Source organism: Corvus brachyrhynchos, unplaced genomic scaffold (assembly GCF_000691975.1).
Source record: "Corvus brachyrhynchos isolate BGI_N302 unplaced genomic scaffold, ASM69197v1 scaffold32, whole genome shotgun sequence".
In the NCBI taxonomy this organism is placed as follows: domain Eukaryota; kingdom Metazoa; phylum Chordata; class Aves; order Passeriformes; family Corvidae; genus Corvus; species Corvus brachyrhynchos.
Window position 1 is genome coordinate 3,006,576 of NW_008237919.1, and position 21,539 is coordinate 3,028,114.

The window sequence follows — 21,539 nt, forward strand, 5'->3', positions numbered from 1 at the left end:
TTATCCTGAATGTTGAATATGTCTAGCAGGAGGACTTCAACTGCATGTCCATTGTGAATGTGGCAGTACTTGTGAACAGTGCTATAGGGTTGTGCTCCTCTCCTTGTAACTTTTTCATACATTGCTTCAGGGCTTGTAAATAGATAATGAATGTTTTGAACTAAGAATTATGATATTGCAGTCCATATTTTATCCATGTAACAACAAATAGCAGTTATATGTTCAGAAATCAAATCTATGAATGTATTTCTGGAGTATTATGTTTGAAGTTTTTTATTTGTAACCACTATCATAAATTTATTAACTACTGCATTTTATTACAAAATTCAATTTTATTTCAGAATTTTTACAAGACTGAACTGAACAAGGAAGAGATGTATATTCGCTATATTCATAAGCTCTATGACCTACATCTGAAAGCACAAAACTTCACAGGTAACTGAATACAAACTAGAAAAACATATTTAGGTCTGTGGTTTGCAGTCTTTTGCAAACCTGTAATCTGTATCCTCAGTGCAGAACATACCAACCCAGGCAACAGCTGAGTTTCCTTGCCTAATTGATGTCTCTTAAAATATACTGCTTTTTTCAGCCCCACAGCTCTACTATTTTCTGAGCCATGTTGAAGGTAAATGACTTCTATTGATACACACAAGCAGTAAATGTGTGATACAGTCATTTTTCACCCAAAAGGAGTAAAGTCTAGAGGAAGTTTTTATTATTTCATTTAGTGGTATCTGAGCCTATACCCTTTCCTGTAATGCTTCTGGCTATCTGTTTGGTGATGTGTTTCTACACAGCTGTGTTTCAGAACCTCACTTTTAGGTTAAAAAAAAAAAAAAAGAAAGGAAGACCCATATCACTTACTCATGATGAGGTAGAGACCCTAAAACCTGTGACAAGTATTGCAATTTCATGATGTCTTTCTAAAGCTTCACATACCACATTTGCAGTACTATTGTATGCTTTTCTGCTATCCATAAGAAAGATTGTTCACTTGGCATTTCCACAGTCCCTTTGCAGTTCATGGATTTAAATGTAGACTAGATAGCAGGATATGTTAAAGAGAGATTCTAATTTCCTCATGTGACCTGGCAATAGTGAGTCACAAGACTGTTTTGATTATCAAGCAGTCTCTCTGCCACAGCTGGCTTGTGTGCCAAGCTATTCATTTACATAATAGATCCTAGTAACTCTTTGAGCAGTCTTGAGTTCCTTTTATGCATTGAGTATTATTCTGTGTCCAGTTTACCTCCAACTGGGATATGAATGTAATTTTTAAAATTGTTTTGCCATCCATTTTGATTTTAAGCAGTATTTTGCTCAAAATTTATTTCCAGGACTTTGTTGTATTTCCTATATGTTTATTATCAATGTGTGTGATTCTTTGCATTCTTTGCTGTGGTAGATATCACCACTTTTTTTTTTAATTTTATTTTTTTAAATTTTTTAAATTTTTTTTTTGCTATGAGAGCCTTAAAGAAGAATTGTCTCACACCCATGATTAGAAAACAGACTTGTGTAGTCCATTGCCTTGCCTTATCAGAGACAGCACAGACTTTTGTAAATCAGCTGATCTAGAGAACTTGGGATTAGGAAAAAATTTTGATACTTCAGCAGCACTCCTTTATGTTGCAGCATTAGTTTGCTAACTGCATAGTTTCATCCTAGGGATGAAATTATTTTTCTCTTCTTTCCATAGTATGATTTACTGGATTGTTTCTAAAAATGCTCTGTTTAAAAAAAAGTCCTTTTTATACAAAACATTACTTCAAAGCTTTCTTCACACAGCACTCAGTTACAGCTGTAAATATACCTCTCTTGAAACTGAATCACATAAATGCACTGATTCCTTGTGTCCCCTAAGTCACCTGAGAACTGTAATGAGACTGTCTTTTTACCTATCCACCTTAGAAATGTCTAATGTTTTGAATATTTCCTGTGTAAATTGGATTTGTCACATCATAAGTCAACCCTATTTATCTCTCCTTAGTGCTTTGGTGCAAGTCAGTAGTTACAGACCTCTCCCTGAGGTACCAGGATTTTATTAGTTATTTTTATGTTGGCCACTGCCAGACATAGGATGCTGGGTAGAGGAACCCTTCAGACTTTTAATGCAGTATGGTCATTCTTATTTTAGAAACCTTCAGTATAAACTTATTAAAATTTTAAAAAGCCAACATTTTTATGGCAGATGAAATTTTGTTAAAGTGAAGGACTTAGATGCCGAGTTTAGAAAGGAAAGGTCAAGATGAGCTATCCTGAACATGTACTTACGTTCTGCTATCTTTTGCTTCCTTGTGATTTTGAATGATTTGTTATTATCAACTCCAAGGATTTTTAAAATTAATATATAGATGTGCTTCATGTCTTGAGTACAAAAATGTAGCTTGAAACTATCACACAGGTGGGTTACCTGTCAAGCAGCCTGAGAGCTGTGTGATGCCAGAATTAAGGTTGTCTGTGCAACTCAAGCTGGTCTCCCTTGTACAGCTGTATCACAGCACAGCATCAGTTTGCACCATGCTTAGCATTTTACAACACTGGGATTCAAAACGCTCTCTCCCACAAATATCTGCTGCAGTGATGTTTTTTGATCCACAGGTTCTTAGTTGGACGTGTAGAGGAACACTACTGCTAGAAAAAATACTGTAGTATTTGGCTTAAGTTGCCTGTCTTATGGGAACTCATATGGCAGAGGCAGAAGTAGGATATGGTTGTCTGGGGCAAACTTAGCTTAGCACAAAAAGTACTTTAGTACTTTATTGTTATTTTTTTGCCTTATGTACAATCTATAAAACCTGCAATAAAATAAGTCCAGTAGGGAACTTCTTTCTCCAATGCAGTATATCTCCAGAACATGGCCCATCTTTGTACTGACTCACTCATGCAAAGTGGTCCTGTGAGTGGAAATACAAACAGTGAATACTAACTTGGAATTCAATAATACCTATGCTCAATTGTATTGAATTGAATTGTCATAGACAGTAGTAATTCTGGTGTTTTGTAATTCGCCTAAATCTGACTTTCCAATGAAAAGATTAATTTAATACTATTTTAGTGTACTGTTTCTGAGGAATTCCTGAAATCAAAGTAAAAACAATAATAATTTTTATATTCCCAGATAATTTCTACCAACCGTGATGTAAAGATTACTACACAGCTCTCTGACTAGAGAGCAACAACAGGTTTGATTCCTGGAAAACCAAAAACTAAATAAAATTTTAAAAATTGAAAAGAGAAGAATATTGCAGTATTCTAAATTGCTTGTTACGGCCAGCTGGTAAGGCTCATCTATCAGGGATTTATTTCTCTATGGAAGGAGTGGATTCTATTAAGCACACATCTGCCTCCCTGTTTTCTTCCCAGCCCTGATCTCTTTTGGACTGTGTCCACAGTCTTGGCTTCTTTCCTCTTTCACTATTGATGTTCCTCATCCTCCAGTCCCTTTCCTTTGTTCAAACAGCAGTGTCATTGAAAGTTTCTCCTTAGCAGCAGGGAAAACTGGGGCTAAGCAGATAATGGTTACTTAATTTCTATCTCCTTCATATTGTCAGACTCCAGGAGAACTGTCCCAGTGACTCCACTTTAAATAGTGCGTGAAAATTTTAAGCTGAATTTATTATTCCAAATAATAAACCCAAACCAAAACCAGCACTACCGTCTGCCTAACACTCAAAATAAAAAAAGGTGCATCTCAAGAAAAGCATTCACATCTCTGTGTACTTTGTTTGTCTATTTGTTTGGTGTTGATAAGAGCCATGCTGTAATTTGTCTTGCAGAGGCTGCCTACACACTCCTGCTGTACGATGAGCTGCTGGAGTGGTCTGATCGGCCACTCAGGGAATTTCTCAGCTACCCCATGCAAACAGAGTGGCAACGTAAGGAGTGTCTCCATCTGACCATCATTCAAAACTTTGATAGGGGAAAGGTAAAATAGTCCTATTTTACTGAGTGGGTCTGGGAAGGGTAGTTAATTCATTTTAGGATATTAGTGCCGGGGTCGCAGTATTTTCGTATTTTTCAGGGGACGTGTTTGTCCTTGCCTGATTAAGCAGTTACTTGGCAATGCAGTAGGTTTCTTCTAATCCCGTGGCTGTATCCTAGAAATCCCCCACTTACATATGAGAATAATTTTCACTTGTGTAGCAGTTGGCTTTGTAACTGTCAAAGCACTTTATAAAGGTGATATAATTTCTCCCCATTTTAAAGGTGGTGAAAATGAGCCTTATAAAGCTAATGAAGCATGTGTAATTATCCTGTAGTCTAAACTTTTCTATACACTTAGTGCTGATTTGTCCTGCTGACAGACAAGCAATGCATTACAATTCTGTGTAGCTAGTGTAAAATCCATGTAAGCCTAATCAGTGTAATCAAATGAATGTTGATTATCATGTTTTTCAAACAATTCTGTAATTATATTATAGAGTTTAGCTTACCTGGTGCAATGAAGTATTTTCCAACCTACTAAAATTAAGGAAGATGTATTAAGAATACAATTTTAAAATGTAAAAATCATACTGTGTTGAATCTATCTCATGTAGTGTCAGAAGAGTTGTCCATCACTCTTGCAATGACTTATATTTTGTGCATAGTCCAAAAAGAATAATTTATTAAATAAATCTCTAAATATATTTTTAATTCTTCAAAGAATTCATCAGTATTACTCAGAAACTATCAGTATGCTTAGTGGACAGTTTGTTCAAATATTTTCAGTTGCAAGAAGTTTGACTTGTATAGGTAGAACAGACCACAAATAAATCACAAATTGTCAAACAGCTGCTTTGAATTACTGAACATCTTTTACTTGCTTGCAGTGTTGGGAAAATGGCATTATCTTATGCAGGAAAATTGCAGAACAGTATGAGAGCTACTATGACTACAGAAACCTCAGCAAGATGAGGGTAATGTACTTGAATACTTTTCATCAATCAGGAATCCAAAAGCTTTTTAATTTTGGTTATAAAATAATACTTAGAAAATTGAATTTACCACAGATTAGTCCTTAGGTTTGGTTTGCAAATCTTGTTTTTTACCCTGATGGTTTTTTTCTACAATAAGGATTATAGAAAAGGAGTGCAAGCTTTTTAAAGAAAAATGAGAAAATCCTATCTTCGTAGAATGGTTTGGGTTGGAAGCCTTAAGGATCATCTAGTTCCAGCTCCCCTGATAGACACCTTCCACTAGACCATGTTGCTTTATTTTATTATAAAATTAATGTTCTTCCAATATTTGTACAGCATCCTTTTTGTGTGCATGCTTATGCATAAAAATAATACTACAAATTCACTTTCATTAGTTTCCTACAGTTTATCCAGGGAATGTGCTCTGTGCAGTCCTTCACTAGGAGCAGCAGCAGCATCTCTTCGCAGTTGTAATTGCAAGCAAAGAGCTTGCCACAAGCAATGTACACCTTTACTTTTTTCTTTAATTTGCTGCTTAAAAATATGGTCTGTTTAATATTATATAGTAAAAATTAATCTTTCTTGGTACAGTCTTCCTGTTGTTTCTTTCATTTTAGAACTCTAAGCACTGTTTCTCATTCTTTCAGATAGTGCATTTTAAAGATTATTCAGTCTTCCCTTTTCTTATCTGCTTCTGATGGATTCAGTATTGTATTGCAGCTTCCCTTTAAAATTTCCTGTACATGTAGGATGCTTGCTGCTAGGACTGAGTGAAGTCCCCTTAATCCAGAGCTGCTTAACAACATTATGCAAAATTCTCAACACAGAGCTATGTGGCAGGACTCCCTGTTATCTGCTTATTCCATATATATTTAGATATGTCAATGGCAGAATCCTATAAGCAAAAGCAAACTGACTATCATCATGTGAATAAAATGATTAGTTTATGCATGTTTAATTAATTGTACTGAATGTGTTTCGTGTTTGAAATATCCTTTTACTGTATCTGTGCCACCAATGTTAATCCAAAAAGGGAGATGTGGGGATTTCTCATAGCAGTATAATTAGGCAGCTGTTGATAACATATGCATATTAAATAACTGTCTGCATTACCTAAAATAAGGCTAAGACTGTGTTTGGTTTTTTCCCACAGTATTAAGAACTTTGCTGAAAATATCATCAGAAAAAGGGGACTTTGGCATTAAGATCCCTTTGTGTCAGTGTTTTGAGTGAAATAAAAACCAGATGTATTGACCAAAAATTATGCTAATTGCTTCTGTGACATTTTAAAGGAACTCGTGTTTGATGCTTAAATCACTGGAATCTGGTATGGTTTGGACAAAACTGTCTTGAATATGGAAATTAGACTTTGCTGATTTAACTGACCACATTACTGCCATGTGTTTGGATGAGTAGCAGGTTACTGGGTCATGTATTTCAAACTGTCTTTCTATTTTACCCCCTTAATATAGGTACTTCATCTTTTAAAGGATTTCTTTTTTTGATCTTTGAAACTTTCAGATCCCTAGGAGGTATAATTACTTAATTTGATGCATTCAGAAACTTCTGGATGTCCTAGCTGTTGCTCAGAGATATATTGCAATTCTGGTATCCCAGACCTGAAAGACACTCCTTTTTGTGATATCTTACGGTAAAAATACACTTTCAAAAAAGACTAATTGCATTTCTTCTCAATCTCATGCAGATGATGGAAGCATCTTTGTATGATAAAATTATGGATCAACAGCGTTTGGAGCCAGAATTTTTCAGAGTTGGTTTCTATGGGAAAAAGTTCCCATTCTTCTTGCGGGTAAGTGAAATGAAAATAAACAGAATGGAGTACTACTGACATTCATAATCACTTTCACTGTGTTAAAATTTGTTCATACCATACACAAATTCTTATCCTGTGAGAAATTCTTTACCCTCATGTTTCATGGTTAAGAAAAGGTCCTGACTAATGAAAAGACAAATGCTAGGCTTCTAAATAAGAGAGTCCTACATAAACATAATATTCATGCTTATGTTGGAAACCATGCACCTATACTGTTCCACAGACCAGTGGTTCATGGTAGTTTGTTCCCTTTATCCTGTTCTGTTTCTGCTGGTGGGCGCTCAGAGAAAGACTGTCAGAAGTCGTATCCATTGGTGGTGGGATCATCAGCAATTTAGCACTTAAACAATTGCATTCCCAAGTTCCTATTTTTTTTTTAATGACTTAGAAATTCCACATGCTGAATTTCATTTATTATTAATGTACTAAAACTGACAAATAATAAAGTTATTACTCTTGATCATTAATCTGGAAATCTGAAGTTTCCAGAGTGCCCTTGAAAATGTTAGTGGTGTTTACACTGTTCCCCTCTTCCACAGTCTGCAGTAGTTTAGCTGCATTGACTGTCACCTTCGGAAGAGGACAGAATCCATCTTACTCATGGAGCAGCTGCAATCATAATCCAAGCTTCTCTTCCTGTGGTAATTGAAATAAGTGATGAAGGAACCTCCTCCATATGGCGGAGACCTAAAAAGCCTGCTCTGTCTTTGCCTTAGTGGTGGGGAAAATGACAATTTCTAACTGGTAAATGTAGCATGAAACTCTCCCCTTTAAAAGTACTCAAAAAGAGTCTGATGGGAAGATAGTTCTTGATATTACCTAATAGTCATTTGAATATAACTTCTGTATAAACCAATGTGAAAATATTAATCAGAAAGAATTTAATGTTTAGATTGCTAAACAGCAACTGATAGAGTAAAAGCAGTGGAAGAAGCTGCACAGTAGTGCAGTACTTTCAAACCTTAGGTCTTTCACTGGTTATGCATCTTCTTATGCAGTTTTCAAGTTAAACATACACAGCACAGATTTATGCTTGCGACACCAACAAGGACAAACTTAATACATTTGATTTAATTTTTTTATGACAAAGCAGTTTGTAAGTCTGGCTGTGTTTGCTGTAGAAGGAATGAAGACTAAACTTCATAATAAAGCTTTCACATTTTAATTTGTAGTTGAACAATAATACTGTTACAGTTGGGGGTTTTTTTGTAGCAATTCCCATGAAAGTCTTGGCTCTCAGAATTCAGTGCCAGGAGCATTCTTTTACTTTGTGTCGTAAAAACTGGCTCATTTTAATTTTCCAGGCTGGTAATTGATAAACATTTAGAGGATAAGGCAAATTGAATGCCTTCTGCACTTTTATTATGCAATGTTTTTACAGAATTGTATAACATTAGAGCAAAGTTTCTTAGTTCCTCATGGAATTGGCTTCCAGCCCATTTCATTGTCTTAACTGTTTGTGGGTTGTATTTCTGTTACATATTTTATACAGTCTGATATATCATGTTAATTGCATACTTTGATCCACTAAGAACAATTTCTCCCTTCAGATTTTATTAAACTTTGAAGTGTAATTATTCCATTTTTCCAGACTTTTGAATAAAACAGAACTTATATGATAAAATTTCCTTCTTCTGATTTCCTTCTTCTAACTTATATGATAAAATTTCCTTCTGTTCTTCCTATATTCCTTATTTTTATTCTTGCCTTGTTTCTTATTTCTTCCTTCTTAAAATGATGCAAAAGTTGCCTGGAAAATCTATATTTAAGAGCGTGTGTTTGGATCCCAGTTATTTTCATGTAACTTGCTCTTGCTTTTTGTTTTCTTATTCCACTCAGAATAAGGAATTTGTTTGCCGAGGACATGACTATGAAAGGCTGGAGGCCTTCCAGCAGCGAATGTTGAATGAGTTCCCACATGCCATTGCTATGCAACATGCTAATCAGCCAGATGAGACCATCTTTCAGGCAGAAGCACAGTGTATCCACATAATCACAAAGCCATACTGTGCACTTACATCTTCTATGCTTTTAAAAAATGTAGGTACACCTATAGCCAATTTCAATCACATGGTGCCTCCACTGAAATAAATGGTAGGTGAGAATTCCCCTGCATTTTGTCCCAGTTCACTCTATTGTGTTTGGAAGGTCTTTGTGTAATTTTGGTTCTATTTAAAAATTCCTTGATGTGTTATTGACATCATTTCTTTAGCTAAAAGTACCTACAGAACTATCACCACTGTGATAATGGTGTAGCAGTTCAAGTTACAGTAATTTAACTTCTTACAATACAACATTATGTTAGCATGGCATGACATATTGTGTGTGTAAGAATATATTTAATTAAACTTAAATTTTACTTGATGTACTATTCCATGTAAGTAGCTGTATTTCAAAAAGAAAGATGAAATTTTCAACAAAACAGTACAAAGAAATCTCAAATGATCAAAAAATCTCTCTGGTTCCCTTCCCAAACCAATATTAGTATAAAAGCATTTCAAGATATGCACTTTCTAAAGAATTTTTCTTCAGTAATGCTTCAGGAGTCAATATACTTTGCTAATTTGAATAAAGTGGGATAGCCTTAACTCTTTACACAGATTTGCAGATTTATGCAGTGACACCAATTCCAGAAAACCAGGAAGTTTTGCAGAGAGATGAAAAAATGGCGATTCCGATATGACAGGCCATTTCACAAAGGGACCAAGGACAAGGAAAATGAATTCAAGGTAAAGTATCATGCCCTTTCCTGATCTACTGGACCTGTGGATTTGTTTGTAGTATCAACAACAGCTGCCTTGTTGAAACATCATCTGTATGTGCATTATTCAACTGAGTGTGGTATAACATTCTGTGGAGGAGACAGTATCTCAGGTTTGACTATTTCACTTCTTATTTTAATAAAATAATATCAAAAATATATGGGGGATGCAAAGGTCTTGCTGTATATGTGACTAGGAGTGAAAAAATTAATTTGTTTTTTTGCACCTGTGACATATACAAGGCAGAACTGGAGAGAGCAGAGTAGTTCTCTGAAAAGTTTCTTGGGCAGATGGGAAGACATTGTTAAGTATGTAATCTGGGAAAGCAATAGTTCCTTCCCTAATAGGTAAATCCCTTCTGTTCCTCCTAATAAAATATGTCACAATCTTCTGGTGTAATTTTAATTCTGACCCACTAAAAATACGTCCTGATGCAGAATATATTCTGGTATTCAGACACAAAAAAAAGTTATCCCATAATAATTTTCTTACAAATTTAGAAGAAAAAACTATAAGGGTAATAAATTAACTAATTTGATGCACTATTGTCCTCTGATTTAAGTTTAGGCTTTGTTTTAACTATACAGACTATAAATATATTTTGTGTAAGCACAATCCTGTGTGTTGATTTGTCATTTCACAAACCTCTTGCACAAAGTGTTTACCAGTAGTACATTTGAGTGTCCCATCAGCTATGCATTCTGGAATCTCAGGTAGGGCATCACAGAGGGGAGCTGATCATGGTCTGTGATCTGTAAGTTGTTCTGTTTCTGAACTCTTGTTCTTCTCAGATGTTAGTTCAGAAAAGAAATATTAAAACACCAATTCAGTTGTGAGTCACTTTTGGAGATTTGGGGACAACATACAATAAATTTTAGGAGTGAAGAATCAGCAGAAATTACTGCTTAGTACTAAGACCTAGATAGTAAGGAGAAAAGTGAGTGTCATTGGCTTATGGGATAGATATTTCAGTAGGAAATTGGATGTTAGTACTTTTTTTTTAATGTATACTGTTACTTTAATGAAGGCATTCATAAAGAAAACTGGTAATAATTAAGGAAGATATAGAATCAAATAGGGAAATAAATTGGTTTTATATATTTTAGAGTCTATGGGTAGAGAGAACCACACTGATCTTGGTGCAGAGTTTACCTGGAATATCTCGTTGGTTTGAAGTAGAAAAGCGTGAAGTGGTGAGTATGAGACTCATGTCAGTACGTATTGTGGGTTGGTTTACTTCCTTAATCATAAGTCATTCAATGAACTGCTTTAAGATTTATTACGCATATGTAATTTCTTTGACCAAGGTCTCAACGTGGCTACAACAAAATTATTTACAAAGTATATTGAGTTGTCTGATTCTCTTGTCTTGAAAAGCATTATTAAGAACCACCCTTAGGATTCATTTAAACAGTTGAGGAAAAAGAAGTTGAGAACAATAATGGGCAGCATTTAATGTTAGAAAATTACTTCCTTAAAACTCAGCACCATGTAACATTTAATACTTAGAATATCTATAGCTTAATGTATCCTTCAGTGTCCTGGAAAAATAAACATTCTCCAAGTTCCTGTACTATAATAAATGCCATGAGCTACTGAACAGAACCTGTAGGAATAGGGTCTAATGTACCAGTCTGTTATTGACACATTGTAATTTCTCCTCCTTGCTTGTTCTATTTCTTGAAAAATCCTCAAATAGATTCCAGATATATTTGAAGGAGTGCTCCTCCCGTAAAGATCTCTAAATAATTGGTCAGTTGCTGAGCCCTGGAGTGTAACATCTACAACTATTTTCCTTCTTGTCAAAGCCAGTCTTTGAATAGTCCCATTAAATATAAAGATACCATAGTACAACTGATTTTCTCTAAAACTCTGTTGTGTTTTTCTTTTATAATAGCAGGAAAATGCCATGTGTTCACCATCTTGACATTCTCCTGTAGAAAACCAAAAGTGGAGTTCAGTAAAAATCAAAAAATTGTATGTGACATGAGAAATTTTGTTAGTTGGCTCCTGCTGAGTCCTTATTAGGTTAATATGACCACTAATATGAAGACCTTCATTTTACTATCATGTTACCATTATAGTCACCATTTCCAAAAGTAAACGGTAACATTTTGTCCAGGGCATGTATGAGGTCATGACTGGGATTTGTGCTTGTATGTTTTGGTAAATTTTAGCAGCTGCAGGCCTGTACTCTCCCCATTGCTCAGTTCACACTACCTGTGAAGGAACTTCCCCACCCTCGAGAGATGAGAGGCACATCCTGCTCAAGGCTGCCTTTGACTATAACTTGATCACCATTTTAGCTCAAAGCTTACATCCGACTTCCTGATCTGTAAAGTCTTCTTGTTGACTTCACTTTGGGTGGGGAAACTAACTCACCCATACTTAAGCTCTGCTCTGTACCCTTAAACTGGTGAAGCTCCCCAACCCCAAGCCCATTGTAGGTAAAGTTACCAATGACAGTTTAATCCTGAATTCCAAGACTTCCACCACTGGCCAAAAGTATGTGAATGTTTTGCAGCAAGAGCTGGGTCTTCTCTCAAGGTCAGATAATGAATCTACAAAAGAGTGACTGTTGTTTATTTTGATCATTAATTACATGATAAAATCAAATCTCTTCCCCAGGTGAGAAGTATTTTCTCTGTCCCAGGACTCTAGGATATAGAATAATATTTGTTTTATTTTAAGAAATCAAAAATTACCTGCAATATATTTCTTCTTTCAACTGAAGATTTAAGTTGTTTGCAATGTTTCTCACTCCTCTTTCAGGTGGAAATGAGTCCTCTTGAGAATGCTATTGAAGTCTTAGAAAATAAGAACCAGCAGTTAAGAACACTGATTAGTCAGTGTCAAACTCGACAGATGCAGAACATTAACCCTCTCACAATGTGTCTAAATGGGGTCATTGATGCAGCAGTTAATGGTGGAGTTGCTAGATACCAAGAGGTAAGCAATTTATTTGCTGTTTATTAAAAATCCGATTTCTTTCCCTGTACAGATGTAGCTCCTCTTTATGAATTAAGGACAGAAAATGCTGTATGAATAATAGTTATAATTATACCTATATTGCAGCTTTGGGTTAGGTAATGTTAAAGATGTGGTTTATTGAAATAACCATTTTGCTGCACACAGTACCATAAACTTACTCCAGTGATGAGTCAATTCACAGTTACCCTGCATTCTTCAGTGTTTTGTTTGGAGATTTTCAATTAAATGGTTAATTGTAAGTAAATTATTATAATACATTGCCTATTCTAGGACAGGAGCTACTTCTGGCCAACAAGCAAATTTATTTGTTTGTGATGATATTCTAGTATTTATTTATATATATACATATATATATATATAAATTCTCAACAAGAAGTTCATTATCTTGAAGAATCATAATTTTCTAGATCATTCTTGTATCTCTTTTCCAAGTTTTTAAGAAAAGATATTTTTGGGGGAGAGGGGAAGGGGATTTAAAAAAATAAATACAATTTAGAAATGTCTAACACTGGATTTGTTTCCAACAGTTGTTCCTCATTATTATAATTTTTGAATCACCGGAGAACCTTAAATGTTTGGGATACTGTATTTGCACAAAATTCTGTGGAATTTTGAAACTGAAGTAAAAAGAAAGGTTTTTTTAACTTTGTAGCCCAACTTGATCTTCTTCTTTCTCCTAATAGTCTTAGAAATACTTGAGTCTGCTGGTTTTTCCTTTGAAAATGTCGAGTTGAATAACATTCTGTCCACTTGTCTCAAAGGCTGAGAGATTCAGTGTTTACTCAACAGTATTAAATTTGATAAAACTGCATCTTAATTAAACTACAAGAAATTGAGTCCAGCATAGTATTGGAATCTGTCTTCAAAACTGCAGTGGTATGAAAATTATGAGACTGAAGCAAAGCAGTAACATTTTTGATGTTTCCTAACTGCCTTTAAACAACAACTAAACTGTTTAGCATAGTGAAGCACCATGAGGGGAGTCCCTGGAGAAATTCAGTCACGTCAGAACTATGTCTGGTTTGAATTAGCAGTGTCAGAGCTAGCTCAGTGTCTCTGCACAGCTTCCATTCTTCACAAGCATATCAAAGGTTCTAGACTGATCCTTATTGTTGTCCTTGGCTGTAATTCTTGATCTCCTAGACAGTGTCCATGTTTCGATTCCCTTCTGCCCTCTGTCCCTCGCTACACTAAAATAGGACTTTTCAGCAATTTTGTTTTGTATACATCTAAACTGTTAGCAATAATTGTGAGGCTTTTTTTTCTTCCATTTCACTCTAATTCTCTTTGCATGTCCATTCTGCAGGCTTTTTACGTCTTGCCAGTTTTGCCAGTTCTTATCTTCTACCTTTCTTGTTATCCCATTCTCTGTGAATGCTTTTCCCTGTTTCACTTGCTTTTCCCTTCTGCCCTATACGAAGCTCAAAGTTCAGTCATTCTTGGAACATTTGGTCTTGAGGTGAGAGTGACCATGTCTTTACCAATATCTTCCTTCCCTTTTGGTAGCTTCCAAGTTTTAAGAAGTGTACTTTGACCATTTGCTGCCTTCTTGATTCTGTCTTCCTTCTTCCCCCTTCTTCCTCTTGAAATTTTTTCGTGTATTTTTTTCTCTTCTGATGGGGAAAAAGCAGCTATCTCTAATTATTCAGCACCTTGGTATTGCAGATGTTAAAGCTATCCATTCACTAGTTTCTGTACGGGAACAGATTCCAGGAAAATTTAAATAAGTAATAGTTATTATGTAGCACCTTTATGTATGCTAAAAAAATGGCTGTAGACTGAACCACTGATTTTTTAAAAAAACTTTCTAAACACTATTGGAAAACATGAAGAGTTGTTTTTGTGCCCACTAACACCTCTTAACTGCAATTTGTATTATAACTTACATTTCCTCTCAAATGTGCTGTAAGAGTAGAGGCCTTTTCATGACTAATTATTGCAAGCCATTGGTTCCAAAAATGTTACTGGATTTAGCCAAATTCTAATAAGTATTTGTGAATTTGTTTGAAGTTAGATTATTACTCTAATAATCTAATCATGTCTATAACTCACATAGCTATATCTAATTATAGATCTGTATAAAACCAAAAACCACTAGGACACCACCTGCTTGATATTGGAAGAACATTTAGCTTGTAGCTGAGGGGAAAAGAACCCATCAGCTGGCAGAAGTTTGGAGTTTGGGATTTTAGCAAGTATCAGAGGGCTCCTTTTAACAATTTAAAAATGACTTCTTATAATTTACTTATCTATAGGGGAAGGACCATGTGAAATAAATGTATTGTCAAGAATTGTTGTAAACTCAATATAATCCCCTTGCAGGGGAGAATAGTTGCTAAATTAAGAAAGATGCAGTCTTGAACAGATGAGGGGAGTGCTATGTCCAGAGCATTGCTGGTTGGTAAAATGACTTTGGGGTATTATAACTGGTGCAATTTGAGCATTGGAGATGGACTGGAAAGTCATGTAAGCTCATTAACACAGCTGGATGTTGGCCAGATGCTCCTGAAGTGCGAAGTGTATCTTCTTGACATCATTGTCACTGTGAGTTCTTCAAAATATTATTTATATTAGGAGAGTAAGAAGATAATGTCACAGCTTCAATGCCCATAATAGCATATGATTCCATCTTGACACTGTTGCCAAGACGTCTTGACATTTAAGGAGTAATGAGGGGCCTAGAATGAAAAGAGAGGAAAAGCAAACTCTTTGTAATTACTTGAAACTTCTATGTCACAATACTGGGGAAGAGATACTTAGTTCATGTGACCTGTGTTTGGTTTCAACTCTGATTTGCAGGCTTCAGATTTTGCTTCAGGATCTGTCATAGATATTGAACAACTCATAAATTCCATATGAGAGTGGCCACATATTTTTGCCTATAGTCTCCACCAATGACTATATGATTCATTACTTACTTAACATGTATTACCCATTATTGCAGTTGAAAGGAACTTTGAAAACATTGGAAAATATTATCTAGAGACTTGTTTTTTAAAAAAAGAAACAAAAGTGGTGTGTTCTTACTCACTTTGTTTTACTTTGTAATTTTATTCTGTTTAGGCATTCTTTGTCAAAGAATACATCTTGAACCATCCAGAGGATGGAGAGAAGATCACACGCTTGAGAGAACTGATGCTTGAGCAGGTAAAATGGGGAGAAGAATGAAAAGGTGGCCTGCTCAGCTGTTCTAGCTAAAAATGTCTCCAAATAAAATAAAAAACATTGGAGGTTAATAATTGCCCTGTGGTCTTCAGTGTTTTCTGAATTAGATTCCAAGTAGAGAGTAACTTTCTATACAAGCAGGTTTCTGGGCCATGTTAATATTTTTTCCCCTAGTCTTTCTATCGTCACCTTAATCACTTCAAACTATTTTGTGTAAAACACAGGTTGAGTGAGTGTGAGTGTTATTTTTACACAAAGTCACTATTACAGAATAAACATTATTTCATTGAAACATTTGATGGCTTCAGCATATATTTGTACTCTACCAATGTTACAGAAAAATATTTTCACTACAAGGTTTGCCATAAGAGCAAAACACCATTCAAAATCCTCTTGCAATGAATGATATCTAGTAGTAATTGCCAAAGTAGGTAGACAGTAAAGTAAATACAAAGTGATATATTAAGCAGATGAGTATGCTATGCATTATATATTTTGCATTATTTCTCCATTCATTTATAAGACAATGACCTATCAGCCTCAAATACGAGGTGTTTCCATTTGAAAATACTGAATTTTTTTTTTAATCCAAGATTCACTAATATTTCAGCTTTTTAAAGTGGCATTTATCTATTTTTGTTCTATATGGCATGTTAAAGTTTCAAATTTTATTGCCAGCTTGGAATAAAAAGGGTCACAGTATTGGAATTTGGCAAGATGGAAATTCCATTTTTCATCAGCATTGTGGTATCTTTTGCTCAGATCAGCCGAGTGACAGGTCCTCAGACAGTATAAATCAGAAGAGATTCACTGAGCTCACTTTAATTTCACTGAGACAATGTATCATAATTGACATTACAATTTTATTTTTTCAAGCTGCAGTTAATCTCACCAATCTTTACAATGTAAAACAGGAGTTAATAACTTCCTGTACTGAAAATGTGGGTTCCAAGTAATAGCAGCTTAACCCTCTCTGGCACCCACAGCTGATTTAACACAGAGCATTTGGAAGGGCTGGGATGGCTGTGTGTGTGAATGGATCTGCTGCAGTCCTGACCCGAGGTCAGGGATGCTGGGCAGCTGCATGCCTGCTCTAAGGCTATGTGAAAACATCAGCCAGGAGCTGTCATCCAAAGATATTACAGCACACTGTAGCTATTTTGTTTTTAAATTTATCTGATTCCTCATGTAACCAATTCAATATTTTGAATGCATGTGATCAAATTTGAGCAAGATTAAAGTTTGAGCACTGTGATTCTGAAGCTTGTCATGCCTTGTGTCAAGAGTATACATTAAGCCACCACTAATGGATGTCTCTGTGGAGTTGAAATAGGATAGGGGATCATGGACTTCATTGCAAATATATTACAGAGTCTCTGGTGGATGTGACCATTGCTGTTGTTTCATGCTTTTTACAGCCGTTCTTATAAAAAAAGGCTTTTATTTAGAATGCTTCTTCATAAAGTTGCCGTTTAGTCAGAGTTTTGACTATGTCATCCATAGTGTTTTTTAGTATTACAGTTGAATTTGCATAGGTGAAACCTTTGGGAAAGTTGAATGGGAAGAGGCATTACATGCTCTTGTGTGTTACCGCTTTTGGTCCTAGGCCTTGCTTGGTTACAGGTCTTCCAGAGATTTAGACAGGTATTTTTAAGGCAATGTGCATTTTGTTGGATTTTTTTTTTAATTAGTGATGAGAGCTTAAAGAAAATGGATCAAAAATATTTTTTCCCTTTCTGCAGGCCCAAATTCTAGAATTTGGCTTGGCGGTGCATGAGAAGGTGGTGCCACAGGACATGAGGCCGTTGCACAAAAAGCTGGTGGATCAGTTCTTTGTGATGAAGTCGAGCTTGGGAATACAGGTACGTGAGCAGGTGCGTGGGTAGACCAGGAGACTGTTCGGCTGTGTTGAGGGTTGGTTCATTTTCCCAAGCAACAAACAGTGACATCTTCTGGTTGTTTGTCCCCATTACAGCTTGTAGCCTTGTAAAAAAAAAGGAAAGAGAAACATAAACTTCCCATACCACGCAAAGAAAAGTAGTCACGTTTTACTAATAGTCACATTTTACTATCATTAGTGAAAAGTTAAAATATTTTTCATATTAATGATGAAGCTGATTCAAAGTGCCAATATAACTACATTTATATGTAGTTATCTACATATCTGTATCTTACAAAATGTTTAATGATATTATGTTCATTTTAATTAATCTTCTTTTAATAACTCACCAGGAATTTTCTGCCTGTGTACAAGCTAGCCCTGTTCATTTCCCAAATGGAAGTCCTCGTGTATGCCGGAATTCCGTACCTGTTTCTATGAGCCCTGATGCTACCAGGGTAATACCACGACGCAGGCAAGTTAAATACTAGTAATGACATATTTTTGCTACCCTTGGAAGATGACCCATAAATACTTCCATTACATGCATGCTTCCTTGTATGGTCTGGCTGAAGTGTGTTCAGCCTCAAATAGCTGGTATATGTATTCGCTCTCCTTCTTTCTCTCTCTCTCCCCTCCCCTCCCCCAATTAAACTTTAAAGATTAATAAACATGTGCTGTTCTCACATGAGAAATTATGATTGACAATTAGAGATAACCATTTTATACTTCATTATTCTTATGATAGCCCCTTGAGTTACCCAGCTGTCAATCGATACTCATCCTCATCACTGTCATCCCAAGCTTCTGCTGAAGTCAGCAACATCACTGGCCAGTCGGAAAGCTCAGATGAAGTTTTTAACATGCAGGTATAATTTAGTGTCATTCTTTAAACTATACAGAATCTTTCTTATGAGGCTATTTACTGAATTAATGCTTCTATTATTTCATTCAGAAATCTCAAAGCTATTGCTTATGCTTCTTTTAAAAACCAAATCTTCAAGTTAACCTCGTTCACTTAGAAATATTTTTTTTATGTAACTGTTTTCTCTTGTTTAAGTAGCAATGGACTATGATGCAAAGTCATCTGACACATAGACCTTTCTGTCCAGTTGTCACATAGTGATGTAATTATTTTACTGTATTAATTATATTTCTATTTATTTAGTATTTTACTATATCTTTCTGTAGCTAGAATAATGTTTTTTATACTGGTTTGCTATTTTGAATTACTGATAAACTATTCTAAGAAGTTATAAATTCTTTGTTCTAGTGAAAATTATGCTATAAATTTTTGTTTTCCAAACCAGTAAGTGTGATGTGGTAACAAAAGCATCTCTTCTATACACAGCCTAGTCCATCTACCTCAAGCTTGAGTTCTACTCATTCTGCTTCACCTAACGTGACCAGTTCTGCCCCATCCAGTGCCAGAGGTCAGTGCTCATCTGCTGTGGTAAGCCATATTAAATGACTCTTGATACATTACACAGCTGAATTTCTGCATGATGTCACTGGTCAGACATCAAATTTAGCCAATTATTTGAGGAATCTGAATTATTGGAGAGAGAGGAATTTTTTGTCATAGAATTGAAATGTCTGAGTTTCACTGCATGAATTTAATCACTTGACACATTTACATTCTAGCTTCTCCTCTGTTGTCTGACAAACATAAGCATTCCCGAGAAAACTCTTGCCTGTCTCCCAGAGAGAGGCCCTGCAGTGCCATCTACCCTACTCCTTCAGAAACTTCTCAGGTAAGAAGTTTGTTGGGAATCCTCAGAGCACAAATAGCTCAGAAGACAATAAAGGCACATGTTGAACTTTGAGCAGATTCAGTGTCTGTTCACTGTTGTAAATTTTCAAGGGTTTTTTTACGTTTTTATAAGAAAATACTCTAAAATATTTTAGATATAAGAGATGTGAATAGAATACATAGTGCTTGTTCACATTTCTGCTTGATTTCTTTAGGTGTAGGTCTGTTTCTTACATTTACTCACTGAAGTGAGAGAGAGGTGCAGAGACTTAACCAGATGACACATCCTGCTTGTGTGGAACAACAGCATTTGTTCAATCTAGGGAAGAAGACAAAAAATGAAAAACTGTAATCATGGCAGTTGTCCTTGTTGAGCTCCCCTTTATTTCTTCTGAGGAAGCAAATCCTAGCCGCTGTGAGATAATAACCTATTCCGTGGCAATTCTTATTTTTCCATGTAGTTTCAGAAAAGAATGATAGACATTTTGTTACTCCAGAGAAAAGTATGTATTATGTTCTTGCCTTAAAATACTGTTACATAGGTCTCCATGAAACGTGTATTTTTTGAGTATTCTGAAATGCAACATGAGCTTGGTAAGCTGGCCAATACTGAATCCATATTTCATCTTTTCTTCTTAATGGACCTATTTTCCTAAAGTGCTTTTCTTTAACACAGCTGCTGTTTTAATCCCTGCCATCACACAATGCACCTTTTGCTGAAGCTGAGAAAGATGAGAACATACATACAGTGTTAAAGGCTCTCCTTTCAACACTTTCATGTCTACCAGAAGTTTTGCCTCTGATAAAAACCAGCTCCAAGGTTCTCTATTTTAGAAATTATTTATTGGTTTCTCATTTGTTCTTTTCTCCTCCCTTGTTTCTTCAGTTATTGGATTGGCTCTTGATTTAATTTTTAATCTCTTTTCTGTTTAAGTCTTCATGCTATTACCTGAGGGCTTAAGAAGTAATACTGAAGCTTAGCCAGACTTAAGGACAGTTCTCAGGAACTACTTACAGCAGATAGATCTGCTGACCACTTCGTCACTGGTAGTGGAGCCAAGACAACAGACAGGAAAGATCAGGAGATGCTCTTTAAATAAAGCGGTTTTACAGTTTGCCGCAAAGAAAAATTATCCCATTTTTGCTCCCAGACTACAAACTCTTGCTTTGCCAAGTGGAATGCGACTTCTATCCCCCACTCTATCCGAGATTGCATAAGGGAGGCTGAGGAGCTCGTAGGCCCAGTCTCCGCTCTCTCTGAGACTCGCCCAGCAGGAAAATCTCCCAATCTGTCTCTACCCTCAGTGTCCCATGAGAGGGTAAGTAGAAAATTAACTTGCTCATACAGTGAAGTATATTTCAAAGATGAGAAGGTCTGATGGTTTCTTTCTGCCCTTATAATCATAAATGAGGATATATCTTTCTGGGGAAAGGTGAAATTTCTTTCTCTAGTGTGCTGTTCCCTCAGCAGTAAAAATGGACTGTGATCAGAAACAAAATCCTGATTCTCTGCCTTCTGATAAAGAAGGGGAAAAGAATTCCTCAGGACAATTGTAAGGAGATATCTTAGAGATACCTGCAACTCTCATTTAAATTTAGCTGCTCAAACTGTTTCTTGTCCTTTCTACTTTTATTCTAACACCATTTCAACAGTCTTGGTTGGAGCTTCACACTGAGAGGAAAGGACCACCCATTTATGAATTACTTTGTTATAGCTTAATGAAAGCAATTTTCACACTAGTATTTCAACTGGGAGAGATGAGATACACAGGCAAATTCCTGCACTTCAAGTCTTTCAGGCCATAGCTACCTTATTTAAGGAAGTTTGATGGACTTCACAGAACAAGACCACAGCAGTACTGCATCCACTTCCTCATTGAAATCAATGCTCAAGGTTATGTACAGCTGTTTTTAGTCAACATCCATTTGTGCTTGCTTTGTGATCTCTGGCTGGCTGATTGTATAGTGTCTCTCCACCTCTTCCCATACTCTGAAGAGGAATGCCTGCTGTCACTGACTGGTCAACAACCTCCTTAATTTTTGCACTATTATTCTTCCTAGTGAAGCTTTTTGAATTTCACATTTTTGGGGTTTTTATTTGCGTTTCATTAAACATCCTGTGATTGCTCTTGTTCTTCCATATGGTTTTGTATTTCATTCTTTTTAGTATGTCTTTGTTTCTCTGTATTTCATTCCGCTTTTGTCTCTTTATCTCCTCCAATTTCAGTTGCTTTTTCAGCCTTTGCTCTTT

General features: G+C 35.8%; 1 protein-coding gene across 1 annotated transcript in view; it reads left to right on the top strand.

Annotated features, from left to right (window-relative positions):
• The window catches only part of DOCK4 (dedicator of cytokinesis 4), a 149,224-nt gene that overhangs the window by 116,203 nt on the left and 11,482 nt on the right, over positions 1-21,539 (top strand). Inside the window, 16 exon segments of the mRNA XM_017733117.1 lie at positions 342-435; positions 3,783-3,931; positions 4,818-4,904; positions 6,610-6,714; positions 8,578-8,719; positions 9,339-9,396; positions 9,398-9,467; positions 10,607-10,693; positions 12,273-12,449; positions 15,555-15,638; positions 17,399-17,518; positions 17,889-18,010; positions 18,284-18,404; positions 18,887-18,968; positions 19,180-19,289; positions 20,440-20,607. Coding sequence (XP_017588606.1) covers positions 342-435; positions 3,783-3,931; positions 4,818-4,904; positions 6,610-6,714; positions 8,578-8,719; positions 9,339-9,396; positions 9,398-9,467; positions 10,607-10,693; positions 12,273-12,449; positions 15,555-15,638; positions 17,399-17,518; positions 17,889-18,010; positions 18,284-18,404; positions 18,887-18,968; positions 19,180-19,289; positions 20,440-20,607 — 1,776 coding nt within the window.